Source organism: Sinocyclocheilus grahami, unplaced genomic scaffold (genome assembly GCF_001515645.1).
Source record: "Sinocyclocheilus grahami isolate Dianchi unplaced genomic scaffold, SAMN03320097.WGS_v1.1 scaffold772.1, whole genome shotgun sequence".
In the NCBI taxonomy this organism is placed as follows: Eukaryota; Metazoa; Chordata; class Actinopteri; order Cypriniformes; family Cyprinidae; genus Sinocyclocheilus; species Sinocyclocheilus grahami.
In genome coordinates this window covers 1,293,838-1,319,349 of record NW_015505951.1, presented here as the reverse complement: position 1 = coordinate 1,319,349, position 25,512 = coordinate 1,293,838, and the positions used below count along the sequence as shown (strand labels likewise).

At 35.9% G+C, this 25,512-nt stretch overlaps 2 protein-coding genes across 2 annotated transcripts in view; one reads left to right on the top strand and one right to left on the bottom strand.

Moving 5' to 3' along the window:
• The first annotated feature begins 851 nt into the window (after positions 1-851).
• Positions 852-18,208, top strand: LOC107561426 (cytoplasmic tRNA 2-thiolation protein 2-like). The gene is made up of 16 exons (XM_016245869.1): positions 852-1,091; positions 1,431-1,505; positions 1,595-1,673; positions 4,024-4,083; positions 4,822-4,882; positions 4,996-5,105; positions 5,302-5,555; positions 5,617-5,638; positions 14,124-14,215; positions 14,331-14,421; positions 15,535-15,626; positions 15,736-15,836; positions 16,692-16,845; positions 16,972-17,038; positions 17,390-17,448; positions 17,985-18,208. Exons 1-16 carry the CDS (start codon positions 1,027-1,029, stop codon positions 18,046-18,048), a joined length of 1,446 nt encoding a protein of 481 aa, XP_016101355.1. The 5' UTR covers positions 852-1,026; the 3' UTR covers positions 18,049-18,208.
• A 1,187-nt stretch (positions 18,209-19,395) lies between these two features.
• LOC107561425 (piezo-type mechanosensitive ion channel component 1-like) overlaps positions 19,396-25,512 on the bottom strand; it is a 54,031-nt gene continuing 47,914 nt past the window's right edge. The window contains exons 41-45 of the mRNA XM_016245868.1: positions 24,506-24,678; positions 24,289-24,411; positions 20,806-20,885; positions 20,285-20,471; positions 19,396-20,135 (exon numbers count right to left, since the gene is read on the bottom strand). Coding sequence (XP_016101354.1) covers positions 19,880-20,135; positions 20,285-20,471; positions 20,806-20,885; positions 24,289-24,411; positions 24,506-24,678 — 819 coding nt within the window. The 3' untranslated portion in view covers positions 19,396-19,879. The remainder of the gene's footprint in view (positions 20,136-20,284; positions 20,472-20,805; positions 20,886-24,288; positions 24,412-24,505; positions 24,679-25,512) is intronic.

Sequence of the window (25,512 nt, the reverse complement as noted above, 5' to 3'; positions counted from 1 at the left end):
AATATTTTGAACATTAAAACGCTAACCCTTTATTAAAGTCAGACGATGCATACTCTAACTTACAGCTAAAATATAATTAAACAATTTATAAAATATAATATTAACAACAACAACACGTATTTTTTTATATTAGAATGATATAGGAATTTCATACGAATGATATGACAGTTTTAATGTCAATAAACAAAAGAAATAATTTTACAAATTTCAGAATATTTAAAAATGCATTAAATAATAAGAAGAAAAACTTCACATAAGACCCAGTGCGCTTGCTTTGCTGTCCGTCAACATGAACGTAGCGAATATGACACATAGGTCTACGTTGTCAATAATAATACAAAAATAGGAATGAATATTATTTTATATGATAAAAAAAGTGATAAAATTAGAATATTTTGAACATTAAAACGCTAACCCTTTATTAAAGTCAGACGATGCATACTCTAACTTACAGCTAAAATATAATTAAACAATTTATAAAATATAATATTAACAACAACAACACGTATTTTTTTATATTAGAATGATATAGGAATTTCATACGAATGATATGACAGTTTTAATGTCAATAAACAAAAGAAATAATTTTACAAATTTCAGAATATTTAAAAATGCATAAGAAGAAAAACTTCACATAAGACCCAGTGCGCTTGCTTTGCTGTCTAACTCAAGAAGTTTGTGTATGTGTATGGAATTTACCAATAATTACACAGAAAATAAACATAACGCATTAAGAAAACAGATAACATTAAAACATTAATGTCAGGCGATGTGAAAATTAAACATCAAAATAGCGTTAATAACATTGAAGTAATCAAACGACGCAAACATGTGGGCGTGGTCACCGAGCGTCATCAAAAGGGGTCAGGAAAATGCAGTGCTGTAGGCACGCGCGCGCCAATGTGTGTCAGTTAAACGGTTCCTTTGAATAAGTATTGAGAGAATTGCACGCTTCTAAACGGGCTGGAGAAAAGCACCGTATGGTTGGACACGTTTTGTCTCTTAGTTTGTGAATTTGAAGCGGTCATGTGTCAAGTTGAAGAAGACTATAATGGTCTGGAGTGTAACCAGGAGAAGATACCTGTGCCGACGTAAGCTGCATTGAACAACCTCTGTGTGACAACAAATAATTAAGAAGCTAATTAAGAATGGTTTTACAATGTTTTGGACATCTATGGTAATTATTGTACTATTATATCGTTGCGGATATGACTCCATAATTGTACCAACACCACAGTACCTTGTTGTAAACATAATGTGCATAACGTTAGTGTACTATGGTGCTATGGCGGTACTTTGACACACGGCATCATGTTCTTGCACATTAATATGGTACTAAAAGAATACTATAGCACTACAGTGATTCATATTTTTTTGTTTGTTCTTATTGACAAATTGAACAAACTCCTATATGTGTGACACATGTTTAGGCTTAACAGGAAGTGTATGAAATGTAAGGAGGGAACTGCTGTGCTCATCATTCGGGTCAATGATGCATTTTGCCGGTAGGCGATTAATTAATCTTCTCAATGTGTCACTTACACTTAATTATGTGATTCAGCCTTATCAAAAACTTGATCTATCTGCTTACTAGGTCGTGCTTTAAGGAGTACTTCATACACAAGTTTCGGGCCATGCTGGGAAAGAATCGTGTCATCTTTCCCCAGGAGAAGGTAAATATATATATATATATATATATGCATGCATACATACATACAGTGCACCGCATAAATGAGTACACCCCCTCTGAATAAATATAAAAGATGTATTTTCTTAATGATCACTAATATAATTCATGGAAAGATGGCACAATTGAAACATAGTAAACATATCCTTAATAAAAACAACAAAATATATGCCAATATTTTCTGTAAGATGAGTAAATTAGCCAATTTTGTTTAAATGAAGGATTGCAGAAATGAGTACACCCTAGATTTAATTCGGAAAATGTATAATATTCTAGTACTTCGTATGTCCTCCAGAACTTAAAGTATACTGCCCTGACACTTCTTGGCACTGAGTGTACAAGTTCATGACACATTTTCACATCTGTGCTGTTTTAACTCCTGGAGGACGACCTCCTTAAATGCCCTGGTCTTTAACGGGGAGTGTTGCTCAGCTCGTCTCTACAGAATCTCTCACAGCAGCTCAAGAGCGTTAAGATTGAGTGAAATACATGTCCACTGAAGGATTTTCACCTTGGGAGAATGAATATATTCATTGTCATGCTGAAAAAATGCCCAATAATGCGGGGAATGATTGGAGGATAGCATCTTCTGTTTCAGGTTTTTGTATTACATCACACAGTGGTGTGTGAATTCATGACAGCGCTGGTAAAGCACAACTCCCTCACACCTTCAGCACTCATACATCCCTATTGAAGAGCTTTACTACCACTGAACGTCACTGTGGGTACCAAGCACTTCTCACTGTACTCCTCCTCTAGCAACACCAGAACATTTTGGATGCTTTTGGATCCGAAATGATTGACTTGGTCTCTTGAGACCAGAGTATGAATTCCCAGAAGTCTATATTTTGTAAATATGGGCTCTGGAAGAGGTTAAATGAGTTTATTGTGCTTTGGCTACAGTAGGTAATTCTAGTGGTGGTGACAACCATGTATGTCACTTCTGCAGGCTGCGTCATACTCCTGCTCTTTTTCTAGCAAAAATTCACTCATCACTAAATGAAAACTTAAAGTGAAGACCTGATTATTTCAAGAGCTTATCACAAGTCCATTGTTTTTGAACTTTGGAGCTACTTCTGCTATATTTTCACACTTAAAACAATAATTTGGTTCCACTGCTGCCAGCATTAAGTCTGAGTATGATTCAGTGGGCTATATAACACTCTTAATTTTCAGGAAATTACTTGTCTTTAAAAGTTTTGGTTCAATATACTTACCTGTTGATCAAAAACAGCCTTAAACCTATACACTTTTTTTTTATTAAACTTAATTTTTTAAGTTTTATTAAGTAACTTTCAGGAGGGTGTACTCATTTTTGCAACACAACATTTGGTCACTTTGATAAGAAAATCTTATTTTGCTGAATAATTTTGGCATTCTTCTTTGGTAATTGATCAAGCAAGCTTGTTGGAACATTACATCTCCAAAGAACCCTAACATGTCTTCTAAGTAAAGAGTAATTGCTGAATTTTTAGAGTTTTAGAGGGGGTGTACTCATTTATGCTGTGCACTGTGTGTGTGTGTGTGTATATATATATATATATATATATATATATATGAGAGAGAGATAATAGTCTATTGACCTCCTTAGTTTCAGTGGGTTCCACAGTAATGGAAAACCAGAAAATATCAGCGAAGTATTAATAAATAAATTGATTCGTTTTTTTTCCTTATGTTCTGCTCCAAAATATTTTCACCCCAGGATTTTGTTTGGAGCTGCAGCAATGTTTAGTTTATTTTCAATGAATCAGTTCCTGGTTCATAAAATGTTCGAATGACTCATTAGCAAATCAGACGAATCAAGATGTTTTTTTAAAAATCCTAATCCAGTAATGACTGAAATTTTTATATATTTTTTTCTGGTGCCCAAAACTGTAATTACTACAAGATTCTAATAAGCCTGGTAGGAGACAAAGTGATGATGATTAAGAATTAGCAGGGCTTATTAAATAATTTTCATCTGAAATTCATCTTTGCTTTGTCTAGACTTTGTGCAAACTTTGTCTGAACTGGACTTCATCCTGTATTTTGTCTATCCAGCACAAATTTAAAAAGTGTTATTTTACCATAATAATTTTACAATAATTACATTTATCAACTGTTGCAAGCATCGCAAGAGCATGGAAATAATAATTAATCTAAAATATAATAAAAATTACATAAATGCTTAATAAATGATTTAATAAAAAAGCATAAAGAACATAAAACACAACACGCATGGTTTCTCTCGATGCGATCCTTCAACATCTACACTGACTGCTCATCTCCTCAGTTTCACTTGAACAACTTAAATGAATTGTTTGTTCACTGACCTTTACACGAATTGCTCTTCTTAGGTTCTTCTTGCTGTTTCTGGTGGCGCAGCCTCTTGCTCGATGCTCTCACAAGTTCAAGAGGTAAATACACCATGTTGCTCTCTAGGCATTTTTATAAAACAAACGGGCCGTAGTGTGTGAGGAACATGTTAGCTTGTTTGCTGATTATTCAAAGTGGCCTACCAGCTCTAACAAGCAATTTAAAACAAGTTACCATTTGAGGCTTGGTTCCAGCAGTCTTTATTTCTCTAGTTTTTTAGTTAATTTTTAGATCGTTTAAGTTAAAGGAGAACTGGATCCTCGACTGAGCTTTGTTTCTTCCAAGATTTTTTTTTTATATATATATATATATATATATATATATATATATATATATATATATATATATACTACTATCACGATCATACACTAGTAGATGCACTACTATCATATATTATCAATTCAACTGCACTTACACTATCAGATGAGAACAAAATTTTAACTGAATTGAGCTAGATAATGACACTAACTCTGTAATGTCAGCGTTGCTATTGAAATGAATTTAGCTAAATAATGGCACTGTTTCCTTCTGTAGAGCAGCTTATAGTTGAGTTTTTCATAATTGACAAACATTGCAACATTAACACTGTTATTGAACTGAACTGAATTTACTTGAGCTGAATAATGACCCTGTTGTTGCAGCTGAAATTGAGTTTGTTTCATAATTGATGAAATTAACACTGTTATTTTCCTGTTAATTACTGTGAAGCTGCTTTGACACAATCTGTGTTGTTTAAAGCACTGCATGAATAAATGTGACTTTCTGCTTTCTTTTTTCAGGGGCTGAGTCGGGAGGCTCCCAAAAAGTTCAGATTTGTGCCTGGAATCATATACATTGACGGTAAATCTCTTTGAATTGGACAAATAGGACTGTTTCTCAAATTTATGCTTTTGGCATTAAACTACGATAAATTGTAAATTGTTACATTTGAAGTTGTGCACGCTATTTATTAGATGGCGGAGCTTGTGGCCGAAGTGCAGAGGAGCGGCAGAGGTCTAATGCTCTGCTGAAGAGCATCTTCACAGAGACTGGCTTCACTTACTTTATAGTTTCTCTAGAGCAGGTAAACCGACCGAATGCATTAACAGACTAATTTTCTCAAATCAAATAATCAATCATAACACGATTAGTCCACATCTTAAATGACATGAATCACTTTAGCTGCAGTACTTTCAGGGCATCACTTTGTTGGTTGTGTTTATTTGCAACTCCAGAGAGACTCTGACTGGAGGAATGCTTTGCTCTTGACTGTGTTTTAGGTTTTCAGTCTGCCTACCTCTGTACTGGTGCCTGGCACATCTGATCCAGACCCATCCAATCCCAGCTATAAACAAGCCGTGGATCAGTATATCAAAGAGAAACAGACACTCACAGAAGAGAATGTAGCCAGTGCTGTGGCTCAGCTCAGTATAGCAGACTCTGCATATTCTCCCGAACGCAAGCTGGCATTAGAGAGGCTGTTCTCATCAATGAAGACACTCACAGCCAAAGAGGATATGCTACAGACCTTAAGGTCAGTTTTCAGCAAACTTCTCTATTCTTTTTGCTTTTATTTTCTTTCCTTTTTGAGGTAGTCAGTTATCAAGCACACTCTCTGTAAATCCGATTCGTTTTAGCAAATTGTTTGTTCAGAAAGCTAATTTCACTGAATCAGTTCACAAAACGGATTTTAATATTTGACTATGTAGAAATACCTATTTTTATACAATGTTAAATAATGATTTTGTCACTACGCTTTTAATTTGGTTAATGGTCTTTACTAGTATTAAGTGAAAGTAAATGTATTTGTTCAACTTGCTTTTACACTAATAGAGATCCTTCTTGATTTTGAGGGGCCGTTTACACGACAATGTTTTCAGCCAAAAACAAGAAACTTTTTATGCGTTTTGGGGACTGAAAATGCATGTTTTTGAAAGCGTGTTTCAAAGTGGAAGTTTTTGAAAACGGCACCGTTGTCATTTCCGTGTAAACACCCAAAACTGGAATCTTTGAAAACGGTGATGTCATGCGTAGTACGTGTTAGGTATGTAGACATGCACAGTACGTGTCGATTTTAAAGGCAAGTGCGAACAAACATACACAAAAATGGCGGATTATATGGTACTGTTGTTGCTGCTCAAGAGTTTGCTAACGCTTCTTCTTCAGCAAAGTGTGGATTTACTTCACCAATATTACAACCAACAGCGGAGACACATCATACATAGTCTCAGCCTCAGATGTCACGCTCACGGACCGTTGGCTAAACGTCTGATGCATACGGCACACAAACGTGGAAACACTTCAGGAGTTTCGAAGTCGTCATTGGATTGGTTGAATTATATACGATTTCCGGGAGAAGTGTGTGTCGCGTTCTTTAACGTTCCGCCTGGAAACAAAGATGCCATGACGCCAAACCCCCTCACGAAAGAAGAAAGCCGTCGTGTTTACAACTGTGACGATGAGCGCTTATCAGGATCAACTAAATGCTGGAGTTTCAAAAGTATGTGAAATATTTAAAGTTTGCGGCATAGAATCTTTAAATTACATCCGAGAGTTTTACACACTGGTCTGTTATTGTGGCGACATTTCCACACCCCGAAGCGTGACGCTGAACGAAACGAACTGTTGTTTGACATGTCGGTTAAACGGCCTCATGGGAGGGCCTTGGCCAATGAAAGCTGCCATGGATTCCAGACCTTCAGCCATCAGTCTGAAGGTCTGGCTACGCGAGACTACATCATATAAACTTCCCTACAGGTACTGTTTACTAACACGGTGACAGCACCAACTACTGGCCTGAGTCCTATAAATACAACTCTGAAACCACTTTAAAGTAGCCTTGCCGTTTCAAAGTTGCTAGCCCAGTGCTGCATCAGAAATGTAAATGCACAGTTGCAATGCGATGGAAGTTCTAGCGATTAAACCGTTTTCCACACCAGACACGTCACAGCTGCAGGACACTACTAAATCAATAACAAATCAGAGCCAATCAGAAGACCGTGTTGGCAGGCAGTGTTATACTTGTTTTTTCACATAGAATCCTTGAAGTCATTTTCGAAATCTAAGAAAAATTATCCGTGGTCACTCTCATTATGGCTATTAATGACCTCCGTGAAGTTGGCACCCCATAAAAAGAAATAATCACCAAAACAATGCCATTCGTTTGTGCTGATTTGTGCCAAAAATGAACGTTTGTGCTGGTTTGGTGTTTGAGATATTAAACATTATTTTTTTGACCGTGTGACGTCACTCACCACCCCATGTTGTCCAAATCGCTCCTAAGCAGCACAGTTCGTTTGTGCTCGATTTGTGCTCGTTTGTGCCGTTAAAACAAACACTGTATCTATTTTCCTTCCTTAGATATAACCAAAATATTTTCGGGAGCTGTGACGTCACTCTCCACCCCAGTTCGCTCAGATTTTCGTTGTATCTATTTCCCATCCTCGGAAATAACAAATACAAAACAGGCCAGTGACATCACTCTCCACCCCATGCTGTCCAAACAGGTGCTGTTCGTTTGTGCTGGTTTGTGCCATTAAAAGAAACAATGTAACCATGACCTCTTCTTAAATATAACGGAAACTTTACTCTCCACCCCGTTTAGCGCGGCCGCAGAGTTAAAAAAAATAAAATAAAAATGTGTTCGTGCTGCCTTTAAAATTTTAAGTTTAGTCAGCTCCAAGTTTTCACTAACTTCATATTTCAAGTTGACTAAGCTTAAATTTCAAGGCAGCATTAATTTGAAATGGTGAGAGCGTTTTTTTTAATTTATTTATTTTTTACTGCGAGTCTAATTCGTTTGTGCTTGATTTGTGCCATTAGAACACTGAACACATTCCCCCTAGGAATAACAAATGCTAATTCAGGGGGCTCTCCGTCCATGCCAACGGCTCCGTTCATTTGTGCTAGATGCCGTTAAAATGAACATTCGATTTATTTCGACTCCGTAAAACATTACAAATATCTGGAGGAAAAGTGATGGCATGCAAGCCGCTCATCCAAATTCCGTCTTCTATAGTTTGCAAATCTGCTGGTGTGCAATGTTTTTCTAAGTTTTATTGCCAGTGACTTCATCAAGCACCAAGTCCAAAATTTTCATTTTCTCGGAACAGGCTATTGCTTAATATCACATGTTCGTGTTCTTGTTTGTTGCTATTTAATCTCATTTGTTACAAAAATACAACATAGGACTAAATTAATGGTTTATATTCAAGTAACAAATATCACTGATTCATAAATGCAATAATTTATTCCAAGGTATATAGCCTACTACACAATTATTTGTATCTGTTAAAGCAGACTCTTTAATGTAACAAGGTTACTTTGTATATTTTTATATAGCTAGCAAGTAGCCTGACTTTACCATCGACTGTTTTCTCACTTATTAGCCTATTGTGTTATTATCATTATTATTATGCCAGTGACATCACTCTCCACCCCATGCTGTCCAAACAGGTGCTGTTCGTTTGTGCTGGTTTGTGCCATTAAAAGAAACAATGTAACCATGACCTCTTCTTAAATATAACGGAAACTTTACTCTCCACCCCGTTTAGCGCGGCCGCAGAGTTAAAAAAAATAAAATAAAAATGTGTTCGTGCTGCCTTTAAAATTTTAAGTTTAGTCAGCTCCAAGTTTTCACTAACTTCATATTTCAAGTTGACTAAGCTTAAATTTCAAGGCAGCATTAATTTGAAATGGTGAGAGCGTTTTTTTTAATTTATTTATTTTTTACTGCGAGTCTAATTCGTTTGTGCTTGATTTGTGCCATTAGAACACTGAACACATTCCCCCTAGGAATAACAAATGCTAATTCAGGGGGCTCTCCGTCCATGCCAACGGCTCCGTTCATTTGTGCTAGATGCCGTTAAAATGAACATTCGATTTATTTCGACTCCGTAAAACATTACAAATATCTGGAGGAAAAGTGATGGCATGCAAGCCGCTCATCCAAATTCCGTCTTCTATAGTTTGCAAATCTGCTGGTGTGCAATGTTTTTCTAAGTTTTATTGCCAGTGACTTCATCAAGCACCAAGTCCAAAATTTTCATTTTCTCGGAACAGGCTATTGCTTAATATCACATGTTCGTGTTCTTGTTTGTTGCTATTTAATCTCATTTGTTACAAAAATACAACATAGGACTAAATTAATGGTTTATATTCAAGTAACAAATATCACTGATTCATAAATGCAATAATTTATTCCAAGGTATATAGCCTACTACACAATTATTTGTATCTGTTAAAGCAGACTCTTTAATGTAACAAGGTTACTTTGTATATTTTTATATAGCTAGCAAGTAGCCTGACTTTACCATCGACTGTTTTCTCACTTATTAGCCTATTGTGTTATTATCATTATTATTAGTAGTAGTAGTAGTAGTATTAAGTATTGCATTGAATATATGATTAAATATTTGGAGCATAAACATTACCATGATATTGCTCAGCTGTATTTTCTCTGTATATATTCTGCATGACCATATTCTATATCCCTTATCCTACCCAATACCTAAACTTAACAAATACCTTACTAACTATAAATAAGCAGTAACTTAGTTTGAGGCAAAAGTCGTAGTTAATGGTTTTATCATCATCATCATCATCATCATCAGTGAGAATTGGACCTTAAAATAAAATGTGACCAATAATTTCAATTTACATCAAGATTTTTCCGTCCATGGAGTTACCATGGAATAATTTTCAGCCAGCTAGTCATAATCGCGAAAAAAAACGTTTTGTTTGATACATTTTGCGATAATTACTGGCTAACTGTACATTATCTCTTACTTAAGTGTAGCTAACTTCTCAAAATTTTTACTTGATTATAGTTTAACTACTTTAAATTATGAGTAGATTGACAGGCAGCAACTTCTTTAAAAGTGTGTTTGAAGCACTTTGTGTTTTACTTATTTTTTTTATATAATGACAATGGCTCAGCTGAGTCACCTTCCCCAAGCTTTTTGTGGCACTTTCCTGATGCTTTCATAGTCTTTCCTTGCGTCATGCACTCCTTCACCCCTCCTGTCTCTGATCACTTTTGTGTGACATTAGACTGATTCATCACTGAAGAACTGGATCTCTGAAGTCTGTTTGAGTGTTGAGTCAGACAATCAGTCTCTCTTGGAGCTTAAAGCTTCACTGGATAGAACCGTGAGTGGAGTGATTAGCGACATTTGCCTTCACAATGAATATCACTCTGTGCATTCTCTGAAGCTTTTTTTATCGCCTATAACTAACAGTTAAGAAGACAGTATATGGAGGATATTGCTGTAATGTGTCCTTTTAATATTACGCTCTTCAACTGAAGTGATCTAGAAGAGATGTGTCTGGCTTATCCACTGTGTATTGGGTATTCATTCACAGTGATTTTAGTGATTTAAGTTAAGCAGCTTTTTAAATAGTAATGATGTCTTTGTCCACTTTTTATTTAGACAATTTAGTCTATTTGAACCATGCCAGTTGGTTAGTTTCCCTACCCTTTTTTTCTCTCTCTTTTTCTGTGTTGACAGCGTTAAGAGATTTTATAGAGTTGTCTGGTTTAACCTTGTTAGAAAAATATTAGTTTTAAAATACAAAATCAACGTGTTTGCATCCTTAAATGTGTTAACGGAAGTCGCTATGTGGGATTTTACATTTTAGAACAATATCCCTTATCCTACCCAATACCTAAACTTAACAAATACCTTACTAACTATAAATAAGCAGTAACTTAGTTTGAGGCAAAAGTCGTAGTTAATGGTTTTATCATCATCATCATCATCATCATCAGTGAGAATTGGACCTTAAAATAAAATGTGACCAATAATTTCAATTTACATCAAGATTTTTCCGTCCATGGAGTTACCATGGAATAATTTTCAGCCAGCTAGTCATAATCGCGAAAAAAAACGTTTTGTTTCATACATTTTGCGATAATTACTGGCTAACTGTACATTATCTCTTACTTAAGTGTAGCTAACTTCTCAAAATTTTTACTTGATTATAGTTTAACTACTTTAAATTATGAGTAGATTGACAGGCAGCAACTTCTTTAAAAGTGTGTTTGAAGCACTTTGTGTTTTACTTATTTTTTTTATATAATGACAATGGCTCAGCTGAGTCACCTTCCCCAAGCTTTTTGTGGCACTTTCCTGATGCTTTCATAGTCTTTCCTTGCGTCATGCACTCCTTCACCCCTCCTGTCTCTGATCACTTTTGTGTGACATTAGACTGATTCATCACTGAAGAACTGGATCTCTGAAGTCTGTTTGAGTGTTGAGTCAGACAATCAGTCTCTCTTGGAGCTTAAAGCTTCACTGGATAGAACCGTGAGTGGAGTGATTAGCGACATTTGCCTTCACAATGAATATCACTCTGTGCATTCTCTGAAGCTTTTTTTATCGCCTATAACTAACAGTTAAGAAGACAGTATATGGAGGATATTGCTGTAATGTGTCCTTTTAATATTACGCTCTTCAACTGAAGTGATCTAGAAGAGATGTGTCTGGCTTATCCACTGTGTATTGGGTATTCATTCACAGTGATTTTAGTGATTTAAGTTAAGCAGCTTTTTAAATAGTAATGATGTCTTTGTCCACTTTTTATTTAGACAATTTAGTCTATTTGAACCATGCCAGTTGGTTAGTTTCCCTACCCTTTTTTTCTCTCTCTTTTTCTGTGTTGACAGCGTTAAGAGATTTTATAGAGTTGTCTGGTTTAACCTTGTTAGAAAAATATTAGTTTTAAAATACAAAATCAACGTGTTTGCATCCTTAAATGTGTTAACGGAAGTCGCTATGTGGGATTTTACATTTTAGAACAAGGCTTTGCAAACTTTTTTTGTCCGCTAAATCCTTTGATCTAAAATGCATATTTGAAATGACCCCGAGATTTTTTTTAAATATTTTAATACTTTAACAATACATTTGCATGTTCACAAATCTGTAATACTGGTTATTGCAATTATTGAATACATTTTAATTTAAAATTGTTTTCATTCATTTTTACCTTTCTTATCAACTCCCAAACCCCCTGTATTTCTTTTGCAAACCCCAGTTTGGGACACCTTGTTTTAGAATATTTCCCCATAAAATACGGAAGAAAATGGTCAGTTATATGGTTTGGTGGTCATCAGTGTTATTTTAGTATCATTAATATACTGTTATGGTTTTGTTAATATTTTGTTAAAGATTTGTTAATTTATTTTTTGTAAATTTATTTTATTTAAATAAAATTTTTAGCAATGTTGATGTGTACTTTTGTCTTTTTATATTCGTTTATTATTAAAAAAAAATCTATAATTTTTATTTATACATTTTTTTTTTTACAAAATAAATGAGTTTGTCACTATGCTTTTAATCCAGTTAGTGCTTTTAGTATTTTAATTTAAAATGAGAAAATATATATATTTTTTATAGCTCAGCACACGCAGCTCAAACAGCAGTGCACAGCATTAATAACTATGATTGGGAATGTCGTGTATATAACATTCTAATGTGAACATTATTATAATAAAACTTTGTGAATTCTTTGTGTTTAGTTGCTGTGTTTCAGCGTGTTGATATGGGAAGAGCGCATCCACAACAGGATCACACATTCTGACTATAGCACGCAATAACTGCGTCATTTTGTACATATATAAGTTGTAATATTATGTTTATGTTGTATTAATATTAATCTCAGGATGCATTTCCTTGAGTTAAATAAGCTGCCAGCAAAACGCTTCAGTTTACCATGTTCATTCAGCTCTTCAGCTTCAGCACGTGCAGCTCAGCGGCTGCTATTTAAAACAGTGGTATTAATTTGTTACTTTTTCAAAATCATTGATACATTATTAATAACAACAACCACTTGTATTTTTCTCTTATTTTCATCAACAATATGGTTTAGTAATTAAAATCATTTAATTATTGTCCGTGCAGAGGCTATTCCGTTTTATTGATCTATGGCGCATTCATTTTGATTCTTTACACGTGTAATGATGTCCAGTGACTTGTTTGCATTATTTATGCATTATGTTATTTATTTGTAAGACTTTGACTAGATTTGGTAATGGGAGAGTAAAATTATTTTTAAACCGTACACCGTTCAAATTAGGCTGCTTAGTGTTTGGGATGTGGCTTTTAATGATGAGACCTTTTTTGTAATCAGGCTCTCAAAAAGTATATAACAATTTGGATATAGAGTTATCGGCCAACATATCGGTTATCGGCTTTCAAAAAGAAAGAATAATCGGTTATCGTATCGGCCAAAATTTTCATATCGGTGAATCCCTAGTCATAAGGGTCAATTTTTTTAAAATTGAGATTTATACAATAAATAAATAAGCTTCCCTTTCATGGGAACTTCGAACTGCGTCCTCTAGGGGTCGCTATCGCATTCATTTTGATTCTTTACACGTGTAATGATGTCCAGTGACTTGTTTGCATTATTTTATTTATTTGTAAGACTTTATGACTAGGTTTGGTAATGGGAGAGTAAAATTATTTTTAAACCGTACACCGTTCAAACTAGGCTGCTTATGTTGAAGTGTTTGGGATGTGGCTTTTAATGATGAGACCTTTTTTGTAATCAGGCTCTCAAAAAGTATATAACAATTTGGATATAGATTTATCGGCCAACATATCGGTTATCGGCTTTCAAAAATAAAGAATTATCGGTATTGGCCAAAATTTTTATATCGGTGCATCCCTAGAAAAAACTTATTCAAATAATTGCACATCGGTGTTTGTCTGTGATAGGTTGCCCAGAAAATTCTGAAAATGAGAATTCTTTCTGATTACAATTTAATCTGATTGCCAGTTCAAGCAAGTGCTTGCAGCTTTTGTGCATCTAAGACTGTCTGAGACTAACTAAAAACCCACATAATTGATTAAATAATTCCGGTGACTGAATGCTCTCTGCCTAAACTGCTGTATTTAGTTAGTGTGATAGCTGTCTTGGTTATTTTAACAGCTATTGACATCGCAAAATCCCAACATGAGTTATTCTAAGCAGATTTGAAACCATTACCTGGAACAACAGATCTGATTCCAGTCTTTCCATCCTGATTTGGGACTTTGTGACTAGGATATGAGACTTGACTCGTGGTTTACTGTAACCGTAAACTCCTCTTTCATTTCAGACCCACGATAAAGCCAGCATCCAGCGACTGACGGAGAGTTTCGTCACCAACCTACAGTCTGACTTCCCCTCCACTGTTAGCACTATCTACAGGTAATTGATCTGAAAACAATGGCTCTGACCCTGTATTCAGTTGGTGTCTTCTGATAATTGCATTTAAATGGACCGGCTTGTCTGACTTGTCTTAATGATTTTTCTCCAGAACTAGTGAGAAACTTCATACGGTAATGCCCCCTCAAAGTCAAACCGCTGAACCTGCCTCCAAATGCCTGCTGTGTCACTGTACTCTCGACACTAAAGTAGGTAGGTTATGCACCTAACAAAGGTCATGTTTATGCAATAACTGTGTCATTTTGTACATATATAAGTTGTATTATTATGTTTATGTTGTATTAATATTAATCTCAGGATGCATTTCCTTGAGTTAAATAAGCTGCCAGCAAAACGCTTCAGTTTACCGTGTTCATTCAGCTCTTCAGCTTCAGCACGCGCAGCTCAACGGCTGCTGTTTAAAACAGTGGTATTAATTTGTTACTTTTTCAAAATCATTGATATATTATTAATAACGACAACCACTTGTATTTTTCTCTTATTATTTTCATCAACAATATGGTTTAGTAATTAAAATCATTTAATTATTGTCCGTGCAGAGGCTATTCCGTTTTATTGATCTATGGCGCGTTCATTTTGATTCTTTACACGTGTAATGATGTCCAGTGACTTGTTTGCATTATTTATGCATTATGTTATTTATTTGTAAGACTTTGACTAGATTTGGTAATGGGAGAGTAAAATTATTTTTAAACCGTACACCGTTCAAACTAGGCTGCTTATGTTGAAGTGTTTGGGATGTGGCTTTTAATGATGAGACCTTTTTGGTAATCAGGCTCTCAAAAAGTATATAACAATTTGGATATAGATTTATCGGCCAACATATCTGTTATCGGCTTTCAAAAATAAAGAATAATCGGTTAGTAACCTAGAAAAAACTTATTCAAATAATTGCACATCGGTGTTTGTCTGTGATAGGTTGCCCAGAAAATTCTGAAAATGAGAATTCTTTCTGATTACAATTTAATCTGATTGCCAGTTCAAGCAAGTGCTTGCAGCTTTTGTGCATCTAAGACTGTCTGAGACTAACTAAAAACCCACATAATTGATTAAATAATTCCGGTGACTGAATGCTCTCTGCCTAAACTGCTGTATTTAGTTAGTGTGATAGCTGTCTTGGTTATTTTAACAGCTATTGACATCGCAAAATCCCAACATGAGTTATTCTAAGCAGATTTGAAACCATTACCTGGAACAACAGATCTGATTCCAGTCTTTCCATCCTGATTTGGGACTTTGTGACTAGGATATGAGACTTGACTCGTGGTTTACTGTAACCGTAAACTCCTCTTTCATTTCAGACCCACGATAAAGCCAGCATCCAGCGACTGACGGAGAGTTTCGTCACCAACCTACAGTCTGACTTCCCCTCCACTGTTAGCACTATCTACAGGTAATTGATCTGAAAACAATGGCTCTGACCCTGTATTCAGTTGGTGTCTTCTGATAATTGCATTTAAATGGACCGGCTTGTCTGACTTGTCTTAATGATTTTTCTCCAGAACTAGTGAGAAACTTCATACGGTAATACCCCCTCAAAGTCAAACCGCTGAACCTGCCTCCAAATGCCTGCTGTGTCTCTGTACTCTCGACACTAAAGTAGGTAGGTTATGCACCTAACAAAGGTCATGTTTATGTCACACGTTGACATGGTCCTCAATTCCTAACTCAGAGTTTGATTTGCAGTTGGCCGATGATCCTTTTTTACCATGTTATTTCTTTCCCAATATTTAAGCATTTTTCCTTAATCGGATATTTCCTTAATCAGTTTTGTTATATTGCATCCAAGGATAAATGGATTGCACAAACTTACAGAGTCACATAGTGGAAATCAAATCTGTCAAAGTCTCAACCACTTAACATTAATGAAATAAAAGTGCCTTGGATGAGTGCATGTTGGAAATAATTGAATTCTCTCTCTCTTGCCTATGCTCATTTGTCTCATAAAGCTCCCGTTTTACATCATTTACTTACATACAAGCTCTGTGGAAATAAATGCATCTAGTGCAGATTGCACTGCAGAGTATGAGTTTTGCCTAAGTGCATAAAATCTATGGGGTAAAATACTCATTAATACACAATAGATGCATTTTTAAAAAGTAAGAGCATTGATGAGATGTGGGTGTCATTTGCTGCCAGATAGGCTGCAGGCACGCTACTGACTGTAAAAGACTAAAAATAGTGCTGTCAGCAGTTATTTCAGAATTTAAACCAACAAAAGCATAACAATTCTAGTAGCATTCCATTCAAAATGTACTTAATGACAGTAAAGTAACAATACAGTGTGTAATTATTCCAGTGAACTAGTTGCCTTTGCTCCTACTATTTTAAAGTCTAGTTTAAAACAGATTACATTAATGCAAAAAGCTACCATGTTCCAAAACCCTTTTGTCTTTGTAGTAGGGTTATGAGTTTTGAATAATACTTAATCAACAAACTTTTTTTTTTTTTTTTGCAGATAAAGCTTCTGCCTTCCATGCTACTTTGGTATCTGAGCAGCTGTCCCAGATTAAACTTCAGGACTCGTCTCTAGATGCACCAGCACAGTCTGCAGAGCAGTGCTGCACAGAGGGTCAGGGTTGTGGGCCTGGAGGCTGCTGTTCCTCAAACAGGTGAGTTTTGTCCTCCATTCGTGCTCTCTTTGAAGTTTTAGCTTAAGCTGAGTCAGTAGTTGGAATGTATTTGATGCTATAAGATTTGATTAGCCTCTTTTTCCATTTTTCTGAATTGTATTTCAGGTTGCCTTCACATCAGGACTTGAAGATGCTCTTGTGTTACAGCTGTAGACTCACTATCAAGGATATGGTGAGTTTGAGAAAAGCTCCGCACTCATGGGTCCAATCATTACGTGTACTGCATTCATCAAATTCATTTTATGATGTGGTAGATGACATGGCATCACAGCAGTTTCACATGTAATGTCATATAAAACAGTATTCCATTTATTTTTATAATTACTGTAATATTCAAATTTGAAATATTATGAGCTTATATAAATTTGGAGACTGTATGGAATATTTGTAAATGTGTTGCATGATAGGACTATTTACATATACATTCTGAATCAACATTATTTTAGGGAAATAAATGTCAACTGTCCACTTATAAATATGTATCAGTAATGTCAATAATAGATGAGCTTACTCTCTCCTACAGGTTGCAACAAACACTCTTCCACCTTACATCATAACAGAGGCAGAAAAACGACAGAAAAGGTGGGAAACGCTGCTCAATAACCTAAATAAATAAATTATTAAAAATAAATAAATGTCGTCATTTACTCACCCTTTCCAAACCAGAATGATTTTCCTCCTCCTATGGAAGACCACTTAAGACTCCACTTAAGACTTCAAATTTCATTCTGTTGTGACACAAAGACCTAACCTCATCGGATGAGAATACAAACACTTAAACTGAATTTAGCTAAATAATGATTGTCTTCTGTAGATCTGCTAATTGAACTTGTTTCATAATTGATGAACTTTGCAACATTGACACTGTTATTTAACTAAATTGAGTCAACGTTGAACTGAACAATGACGGTTTTCTTCTGTAGAGCTGCTTTACAGCTGAACTTGAAGTCCTGTCATAATTGATGAACTGTGCACCATTGACACTACCAGTTATTGTCCTGTTTATGACTGTGAAGCTATTTTGAAACAACCTTCTGCTAAATATCACTGGAGTTGTAGCTTTTTGTTGAGCTTGTACCTGTTCTGTGTATATGAGACTTACCCGTTTCTTTCCACAGATCACGGATGAAGATGGAAATCAGCGAGTACCTTTTGGAGGACGATGAGGAAGATGGAGACTAGCAGACATTTGGTTCAGACAAAGTGATTAACAACTTTCTCTATAGGACTGTATCTAGGGTTAGCCTTGCTAATGCATGGTTTCACCCTATTCAAAACCAAATCGTAAAAGTATTCCATAGTAATTATTTCATTTGCAAGTCAATAAAAAGTCATTTGTGAATACGCCTGCCGAAATTTAAATATAACTTTGTCTGCATTTAATAATAATTCAGACATAACACAATCATTAATAGTAATTTATTTGTGCAGAAGGGCAACATTCTTAAACTCGTAATTTAGCAAACTGCTACACAGCAAGGAATTTTACAGGCTCACATTTGATTTCTGAAGAAGGAAGAAAAAAGCAAAGAGCACTTGTTTTATGCCCTTTGCATAATCATACAGTGGAAATGATTATTCCAGCCCCTACAGATGAAATTTGGCACACTCATTACACAATGTGTGCACTTAAGACATATACAATTACACAATGTTCTAATAACCCTAATTGCTAAGCACAGCATTCCAGCACTTAGCGAATGGAAGTGTGGCGCTTTCCATTCAAAACAACAACGTAGCTGTCAGATTCGAATTACTTGTCTTTTTTATGAGGAAAAATGACTTCAAGTGTTTGATCAGAAATGGTAAAACCAGAAACAAAATACTAAATGGCTCTCATCCTAAGACACTTTGGCTTGTAAACACTTTTGCTGTAGTAACAGAACAAAAACAAAGTTAAAATGAGTGAAAATCTCACAAAACCATGTCTGGGTTATATTTCACCCCAAAGTCACAAGAACTTACAAGCACTAGAAAGAAAATGAAGCCTACTTATGTGATCGTTACAGTTATTATAAATTATTTTTTGCCTGACAATTTCCATGCCAATGAAGTACTCAAAATATTTCAGTTGTGGAATATTTATACATTATGATATCACGATGAGTATTAGTTGGGCTCGACTTTGATCATTTCAGTATATTACTGTATTATAGTAATAAGAATCATTGAAAAAAAAAATCCAGATTATATTATAGAAATCAGTCGATTGTCATAAACTCTGCAAAATTGCAATAGTGCTAAGACTCCCTATTCAAACAAATCTTAAAGGGAAAGTGCACTGAAAAAAATGTCAATTCTGTCACGATTTACTCAACCTTATGTTGTTCCAAATCTACTGAACACAATGTTTTTGAAGAATGCTGGTAACCAAATGGTTTCTGGAACCCATTGACAATTGATTGCATTTTTTCCCCTGTCCATACTATGGAAGTCAGTGGGGACGAGCAACCGTTTGGTAACATACATTTTTAAAATACCTTTTTGTTCAACAGAAGAAAGAAACTCAGACAGGTTTGGAACAACTTGAAGGTGAGTAAATGATGACAGAAATTTAATTTGAGTGAATAGTCCTAAAATATAATTTCCTGTTATTTTGGGATGAAGTATAACCCAGACATGGTTTTGCGAGATTCACTCTAATAGTGTTTGGATTTGCACTTTGAAGGTCCTACCATTCTGCGCCCACTGGTCAATTGGACACTGGGTTAGCGTCTGAACCACTCACATTGAGTCCCTCCGAGAGAGGCTGATTTTCAAGCTTGCTGACAAAACTAAACACAGTCCAGGCAGAATAACGCAGAGGCTTAACCTGACCCCAGTTATCCAACCTCTGAGTGCAAAGAAGCCAACAACATCCGTAGCATTGGATAAATGGCTATAGACTCATTGTTCATGAGACATTGAATCATCCAACTTATACAAGCTCACAAGAGCAGTAAAGCACCACTGGTTCTAGCTGGCCTTGAGGCCGAAGTGGACATCATGATGCTGCACCAGCTACAAAACAGTTTCAGTCTTCATTCTTTTCTCTAGTCCACTTGATCATGGTCTCTGGAGAGCGATAGAGGAAGATGAGTTTGGAGTAAATCTCTTCCTCCAGCTCCAGTTCTCCGGTTTCCCGCACCAGGAAAATGTCCATGCATAGTTTGAGGATGCGGTCCACACATGGCAGTTCTTCAAACATGATGGAGTGAGAGATCTCGCTGAAAAAGCCTCGCACAAACTTGCCAATGACCAGAACCACCGACACGTAAAGACCCATGATCCTGGAGGAGGAGGAGAGACGTGTTTAGAGGAATATTCTGAAACCTATAACACTGACACAATCAAGAAATCAAATGTTTTCCAATCGAGTTGACAGTGAATACAGTAAAAGCCTGCACTATATCTCATGAAAGGAATGAATGCTGTGTACCCATATCCTGCTAGAAAGCCCAAACTTGGAGGGCTAACTTTGTCGTTAAAGACGACCATAGGTAGAACACCACAGGACTCCCTGCAGTCCGCAATGCTGATGTCCCACCACTCTTGAGCTCCAGTGGTATTCACAGAGGCTTCTCTCATCAGTGACAAAGTCACATCTTGATATCCCTCCTCATCACCTGCCAGGACAAAATAAGTTTTATATATAGAGATTACTGTAAATACTACAAAACGATATTTTAAATAAATGTTCCATGTTGATTCCACCCTGTTATGCCACATTCTGCCATTAATCAATCGATCCATCCATTATAAAATTTATATGACAGACCTTGGAATATTTGGATATTTAAGTTTTGATGTACATTTGAAGTTGGATGTAAATATGACGTTACACAGTATAAATTAATGTTCGTTATGTCTCAAACAGGGTGGAAATCCCTCACAAATCATTAGTGAAATTTACTGAGAATGTATTGTGCTTGACTAAAAAGATCTTTGAATGCTTTTTACCGTCATAAAGCTGGCTAACTGGTTTTGCTTCAGCTCCAGTAGGTGCTCTGATGTAGTTAGGAAACATGTGCGGCACATGTCTACAAGAAAATTACAGAGATGATCACAATCAGAGTGAGTCCAAAAACAAGGCCATAAGCATGTCTTGAACACTGGGATTAAAGGAACACTCCACTATTTTTGAAAATAGGCTAATTTTCCAACTCCCCTTGAGTTAAACAGTTGAGCTTTAACGTTTTAGAATCCATTCAGCCGATCTCCGGGTCTGGAGGTAGTACTTTTAGCTGTAGCTTAGCATAGATCATTGAATCTGATTAGACCGTTAGCATCTCGCTCAAAAATGACCAAAGAGTTTCTATATTTTTCCTATTTAAAACTTGACTCTTCTGTAGTTACATCGTGTACTAAGACCGACGGAAAATGAAAAGTAGGCAGGCACAATGATATTACACAGCGCCTGAAAATAGTCCCCAGCACGCTCCCTGTGCAAGCAGGTGACAGTAAAGTAACAATACAGTGTGTAATTATTCCAGTGAACTAGTTGCCTTTGCTCCTACTATTTTAAAGTCTAGTTTAAAACAGATTACATTAATGCAAAAAGCTACCATGTTCCAAAACCCTTTTGTCTTTGTAGTAGGGTTATGAGTTTTGAATAATACTTAATCAACAAACTTTTTTTTTTTTTTTTGCAGATAAAGCTTCTGCCTTCCATGCTACTTTGGTATCGGAGCAGCTGTCCCAGATTAAACTTCAGGACTCGTCTCTAGATGCACCAGCACAGTCTGCAGAGCAGTGCTGCACAGAGGGTCAGGGTTGTGGGCCTGGAGGCTGCTGTTCCTCAAACAGGTGAGTTTTGTCCTCCATTTGTGCTCTCTTTGAAGTTTTAGCTTAAGCTGAGTCAGTAGTTGGAATGTATTTGATGCTATAAGATTTGATTAGCCTCTTTTTCCATTTTTCTGAATTGTATTTCAGGTTGCCTTCACATCAGGACTTGAAGATGCTCTTGTGTTACAGCTGTAGACTCACTATCAAGGACATGGTGAGTTTGAGAAAAGCTCCGCACTCATGGGTCCAATCATTACGTGTACTGCATTCATCAAATTCATTTTGTTTGATCTATGCTAAGCTACAGCTAAAAGTGCTACCTCCAGACCCGGAGATCGGCTGAATGGATTCGAAAACGGTAAAACTCAACTGTTTAACTCTAGGGGAGTTGGAAAATGAGCCTATTTTCAAAAATAGTGGAGTGTTCCTTTAAGAAACAGAATGGTGAACTATGCACTTTTATTTGTATGCCTAATATGTTGAAAATACAAAACGTTACTTGTCTTCTTACATTCAGTTAGTAATTACATGAATCACATAAATTTATCATAATTAAAATTTAAAATGCCCATAAAGTTGAGTAGTTTGCATCACTGCCGGTCATTTAACATTTCTATCATAAAACAGTTGTCAAATATTTTAATTCACCCAAAAATGACAATTCTGTCATTAATTACTCACCCTCATGTCGTTCCAAACCCGTAAGACCTACGTTCATTCTCGGAACACAAATTAAGATATATTTGATGGAATCTGAGTGCTCTCTGACCCTCCGTAGACAGCAAGTATATTATCATTATTAACGCACAGAAACGTAGCAAGGACATCAGTAAAATAGTCCATGTGACATCAGGGGTTCAACCGTAATTTTACGAAGCTACAAGAATATTTTTTGTGCGCAAAGAAAACGATAATTTATTCAGCAATTCTTCTCCCTGAGTTACCGTCTTCCACCATTTTGGAGAGTACGCCAGAACGTAACCAGCGTTGTTTGTTCAGCATGCGCGCGCTGTCTCCTGAACATAAACAACACTGATTAGTTCTGGGGTACTCTCCAAAATGGTGGAAGACGGAGAAGAATTGTTGAATAAAGACATTATTTTTTGTTTTCTTTGCGCACAAAATATTCTCGTAGCCTCGTAAAATTACGGTTGAACCCCTGATGTCACATGGACTATTTTACTGATGTCCTTGCTACGTTTCTGTGCGTTGATCGTGGTAACATTCTTGCTGACTATGGAGGCTCAGAGAGCTCTCAGATTCCATCAAAAACACATTAATTTGTGTTCCAAAATTAACTGAGGTCTTACAGGTTTGGAATGACATGAGGGTGAGTAATTAAAAAAAATTCAGCCATTTCTAAATATTCAGGGGGATTTCTCCCCCTCGGTGTCTATGGTGTTTATGGCCCTGTGTAAAATAGACACTTGCTAAATAAGTGTAAGGGCCCATTCATACCAAAGACAATAACTTTATATTTTTAATAATCAATCTAATTGTATGAGATTCAGAAAGTCCACACTAAGTAATTACTGCATAGAGAAACAATACCATTGAAATCACTTTCAGAGTGTTTTTTTTCTTCTTCTTTCTAGCCGATTAATGATAAAAACATTGACAGCCAATCAGAATCTAGAATCCACTTGTCTTAAAAGAGCTTGAGCATTTAAAGCAATAGAACTTCAGGGTGTGCTTATAATCAAAAATAATCGTCAGTAACACTTTCTATGAAGCCCATATTCATAATCAATTATAAGGGTATTATAATGAATGCATAATGCATTATAAAAAACCTTATGTTGTATCATCTCAAGAATAATCATAACAATTATAATACATTATAATACTTATGTATTTGTAGTTATAACTTTTAAGAGTATGATTATTTATAACACAATGAACACCATATTAAATCTACTTCATATATATTGGACTATATCATATCTTGACATTGTTTATTTAAGATCTGCACAATGTATATATATATTAAAATGAGAAATATAATCCATTGCATCTTAAGTTGATGCAACGTGTTCATTGTGTGTTATAAATCATCATACTCTTAAAAGCTATAACCGCAAACAAGTAAATATAATACATTAAAATTGTTCTTATGAATATTCATGAGATGATGCAACATATTGTAAGGTTTTTTATAATGCATTGTGCATTCATCAAATGTATTATAAATACACCTTGCACATAGAAAGTGTTACCACATGCATATTACTGGCATTTATAATTTATTAGTACTTATAAAGCACATATTAATGCCTTATTCTGCATGACCATATTTTAGATTCCTTAATCCTACAACAACTTCCTTACTATTAATAAGCAGCAAATTAAGAGTTTATTGAGGCAAAAGTTGTATTTAATTGTTAGTTGTATTTAATAGTGAGAATTGGTCCCCAAACTAAAATGTAATCAGTTATTCTTATAGTTTTCTTTCTTTTTAGTTATTTTTGGTGTGAATAGGCCTTAACAATTGGTTTTGGTGTTAGTGCATAAAATTTGAAATGAACTGCAACCAAGATCTATCATCACTTGTGCACCTCACAATTTTTTTTCTGTAAGAATTTTTTTGTTTTGTTTTACACATGAGATGTGTATCTAGGATAACTGAGACTTTTTCTCCCATGTAGTCACAAAACTTACACAGGATCCTTCCGGGTGCCTAAAAGCAGCGAGGCCAGGTCCGCTCTGACTGGGTTCTTCGGTGACAAACTTATGGAGTGCTTGTCAAAAGTATGTTCCACTGTCCCACCTTTCCCCAGGTCCCTTTCAGACACAAACACATTATGAGCATGAGGTCCTGTACTCCCAACAGAAGCGAGTTTAATTCAAAACCACTGTCCTTCTCCATCAAACTGACCTTTGGAAGTTCCAATCAAGACGGAGGGTCATGTCACCTGTGCTGCCAAGCAGTTCCTTTATTAGCTCCTGTCTGCTCGGTGGGCTGATCCGCCACACTGACCCTGAGCTGCCCTCAATGTTGGCTGTGACTATGTCTTCATAGCTGTACATGGTAATAAACTGCATGGCCACCTGTGGACACATTACAGTATTGGACACTAATGGAAAAGCCGACTGTTCTTTCTAGCAGAGGTCGGTACGGATGTTATCGTATCCTCTCCCTCAGCAAAAACCCAATATAATTTTTCAATTGGCTTTTAGATTATTGAAGAAAATCTCTCTGTGACCAACGAAACTTTGATTCTTTCTTTTTGTTCATCATGAAATTTTACAAATGAACAAAGTATATGAATTTTGAAGCCTAAATAAAATTGCCAGAAGTAAAAAAAAAAAAAAAACTTAATGTAGACTATAAACCACAGTTGCATGACTTAAATGTGTCCACCATTAAAGGGTTACTCCACCCCAAAATTAAAATTGTCATTAATCACTTTCCCCCAAGTCGTTCCAAACCCGTAAAGGCTTTGTTCGTCTTCGGAACACAATGTAAGATATTTTGGATGAAAACCGGGAGGCTTGTGACTGTCCCATTGACTGCCAAGTAAATTACACTGTCAAGGTCCAGAAAAGTATAAAAGACATCGTCAGAATAGTCCATCTGCCATCAGTAGTTCATCCGTAACGTTATGAAGCGACGAGAATACTTTTTGTACGTGAAGAAAACAAAAATAACGACTTTATTCAATAATTCGTCTCCTCTGTGTCTCTCCGCATCACCGTAGCGCCATTTTGGAGAATATCTGCTGAACGCAAGCAGCGTACGCTATTGTGTCAGCCGCGACACAAGGATACGTTTTCTACGTGTATTTACGATTTGATTTGAACGAAAACAGCGCATCCGTGCAGCGTGGCTGACACAGAAGAGCATACGCTGCTTGCGTTCAGCGGATATTCTCCAAAATGGCG

Bases quoted from the DNA above. Each gene is read 5' to 3' on its own strand.
- LOC107561426 (XM_016245869.1), top strand. From the start codon at position 1,027: ATGTGTCAAGTTGAAGAAGACTATAATGGTCTGGAGTGTAACCAGGAG. The intron at 4,084-4,821 runs GTAAATACACCA...TTCTTTTTTCAG, and splicing joins TGCTCTCACAAGTTCAAGAG to GGGCTGAGTCGGGAGGCTCC. The intron at 17,039-17,389 runs GTGAGTTTGAGA...TCTCTCCTACAG, and splicing joins GACTCACTATCAAGGATATG to GTTGCAACAAACACTCTTCC.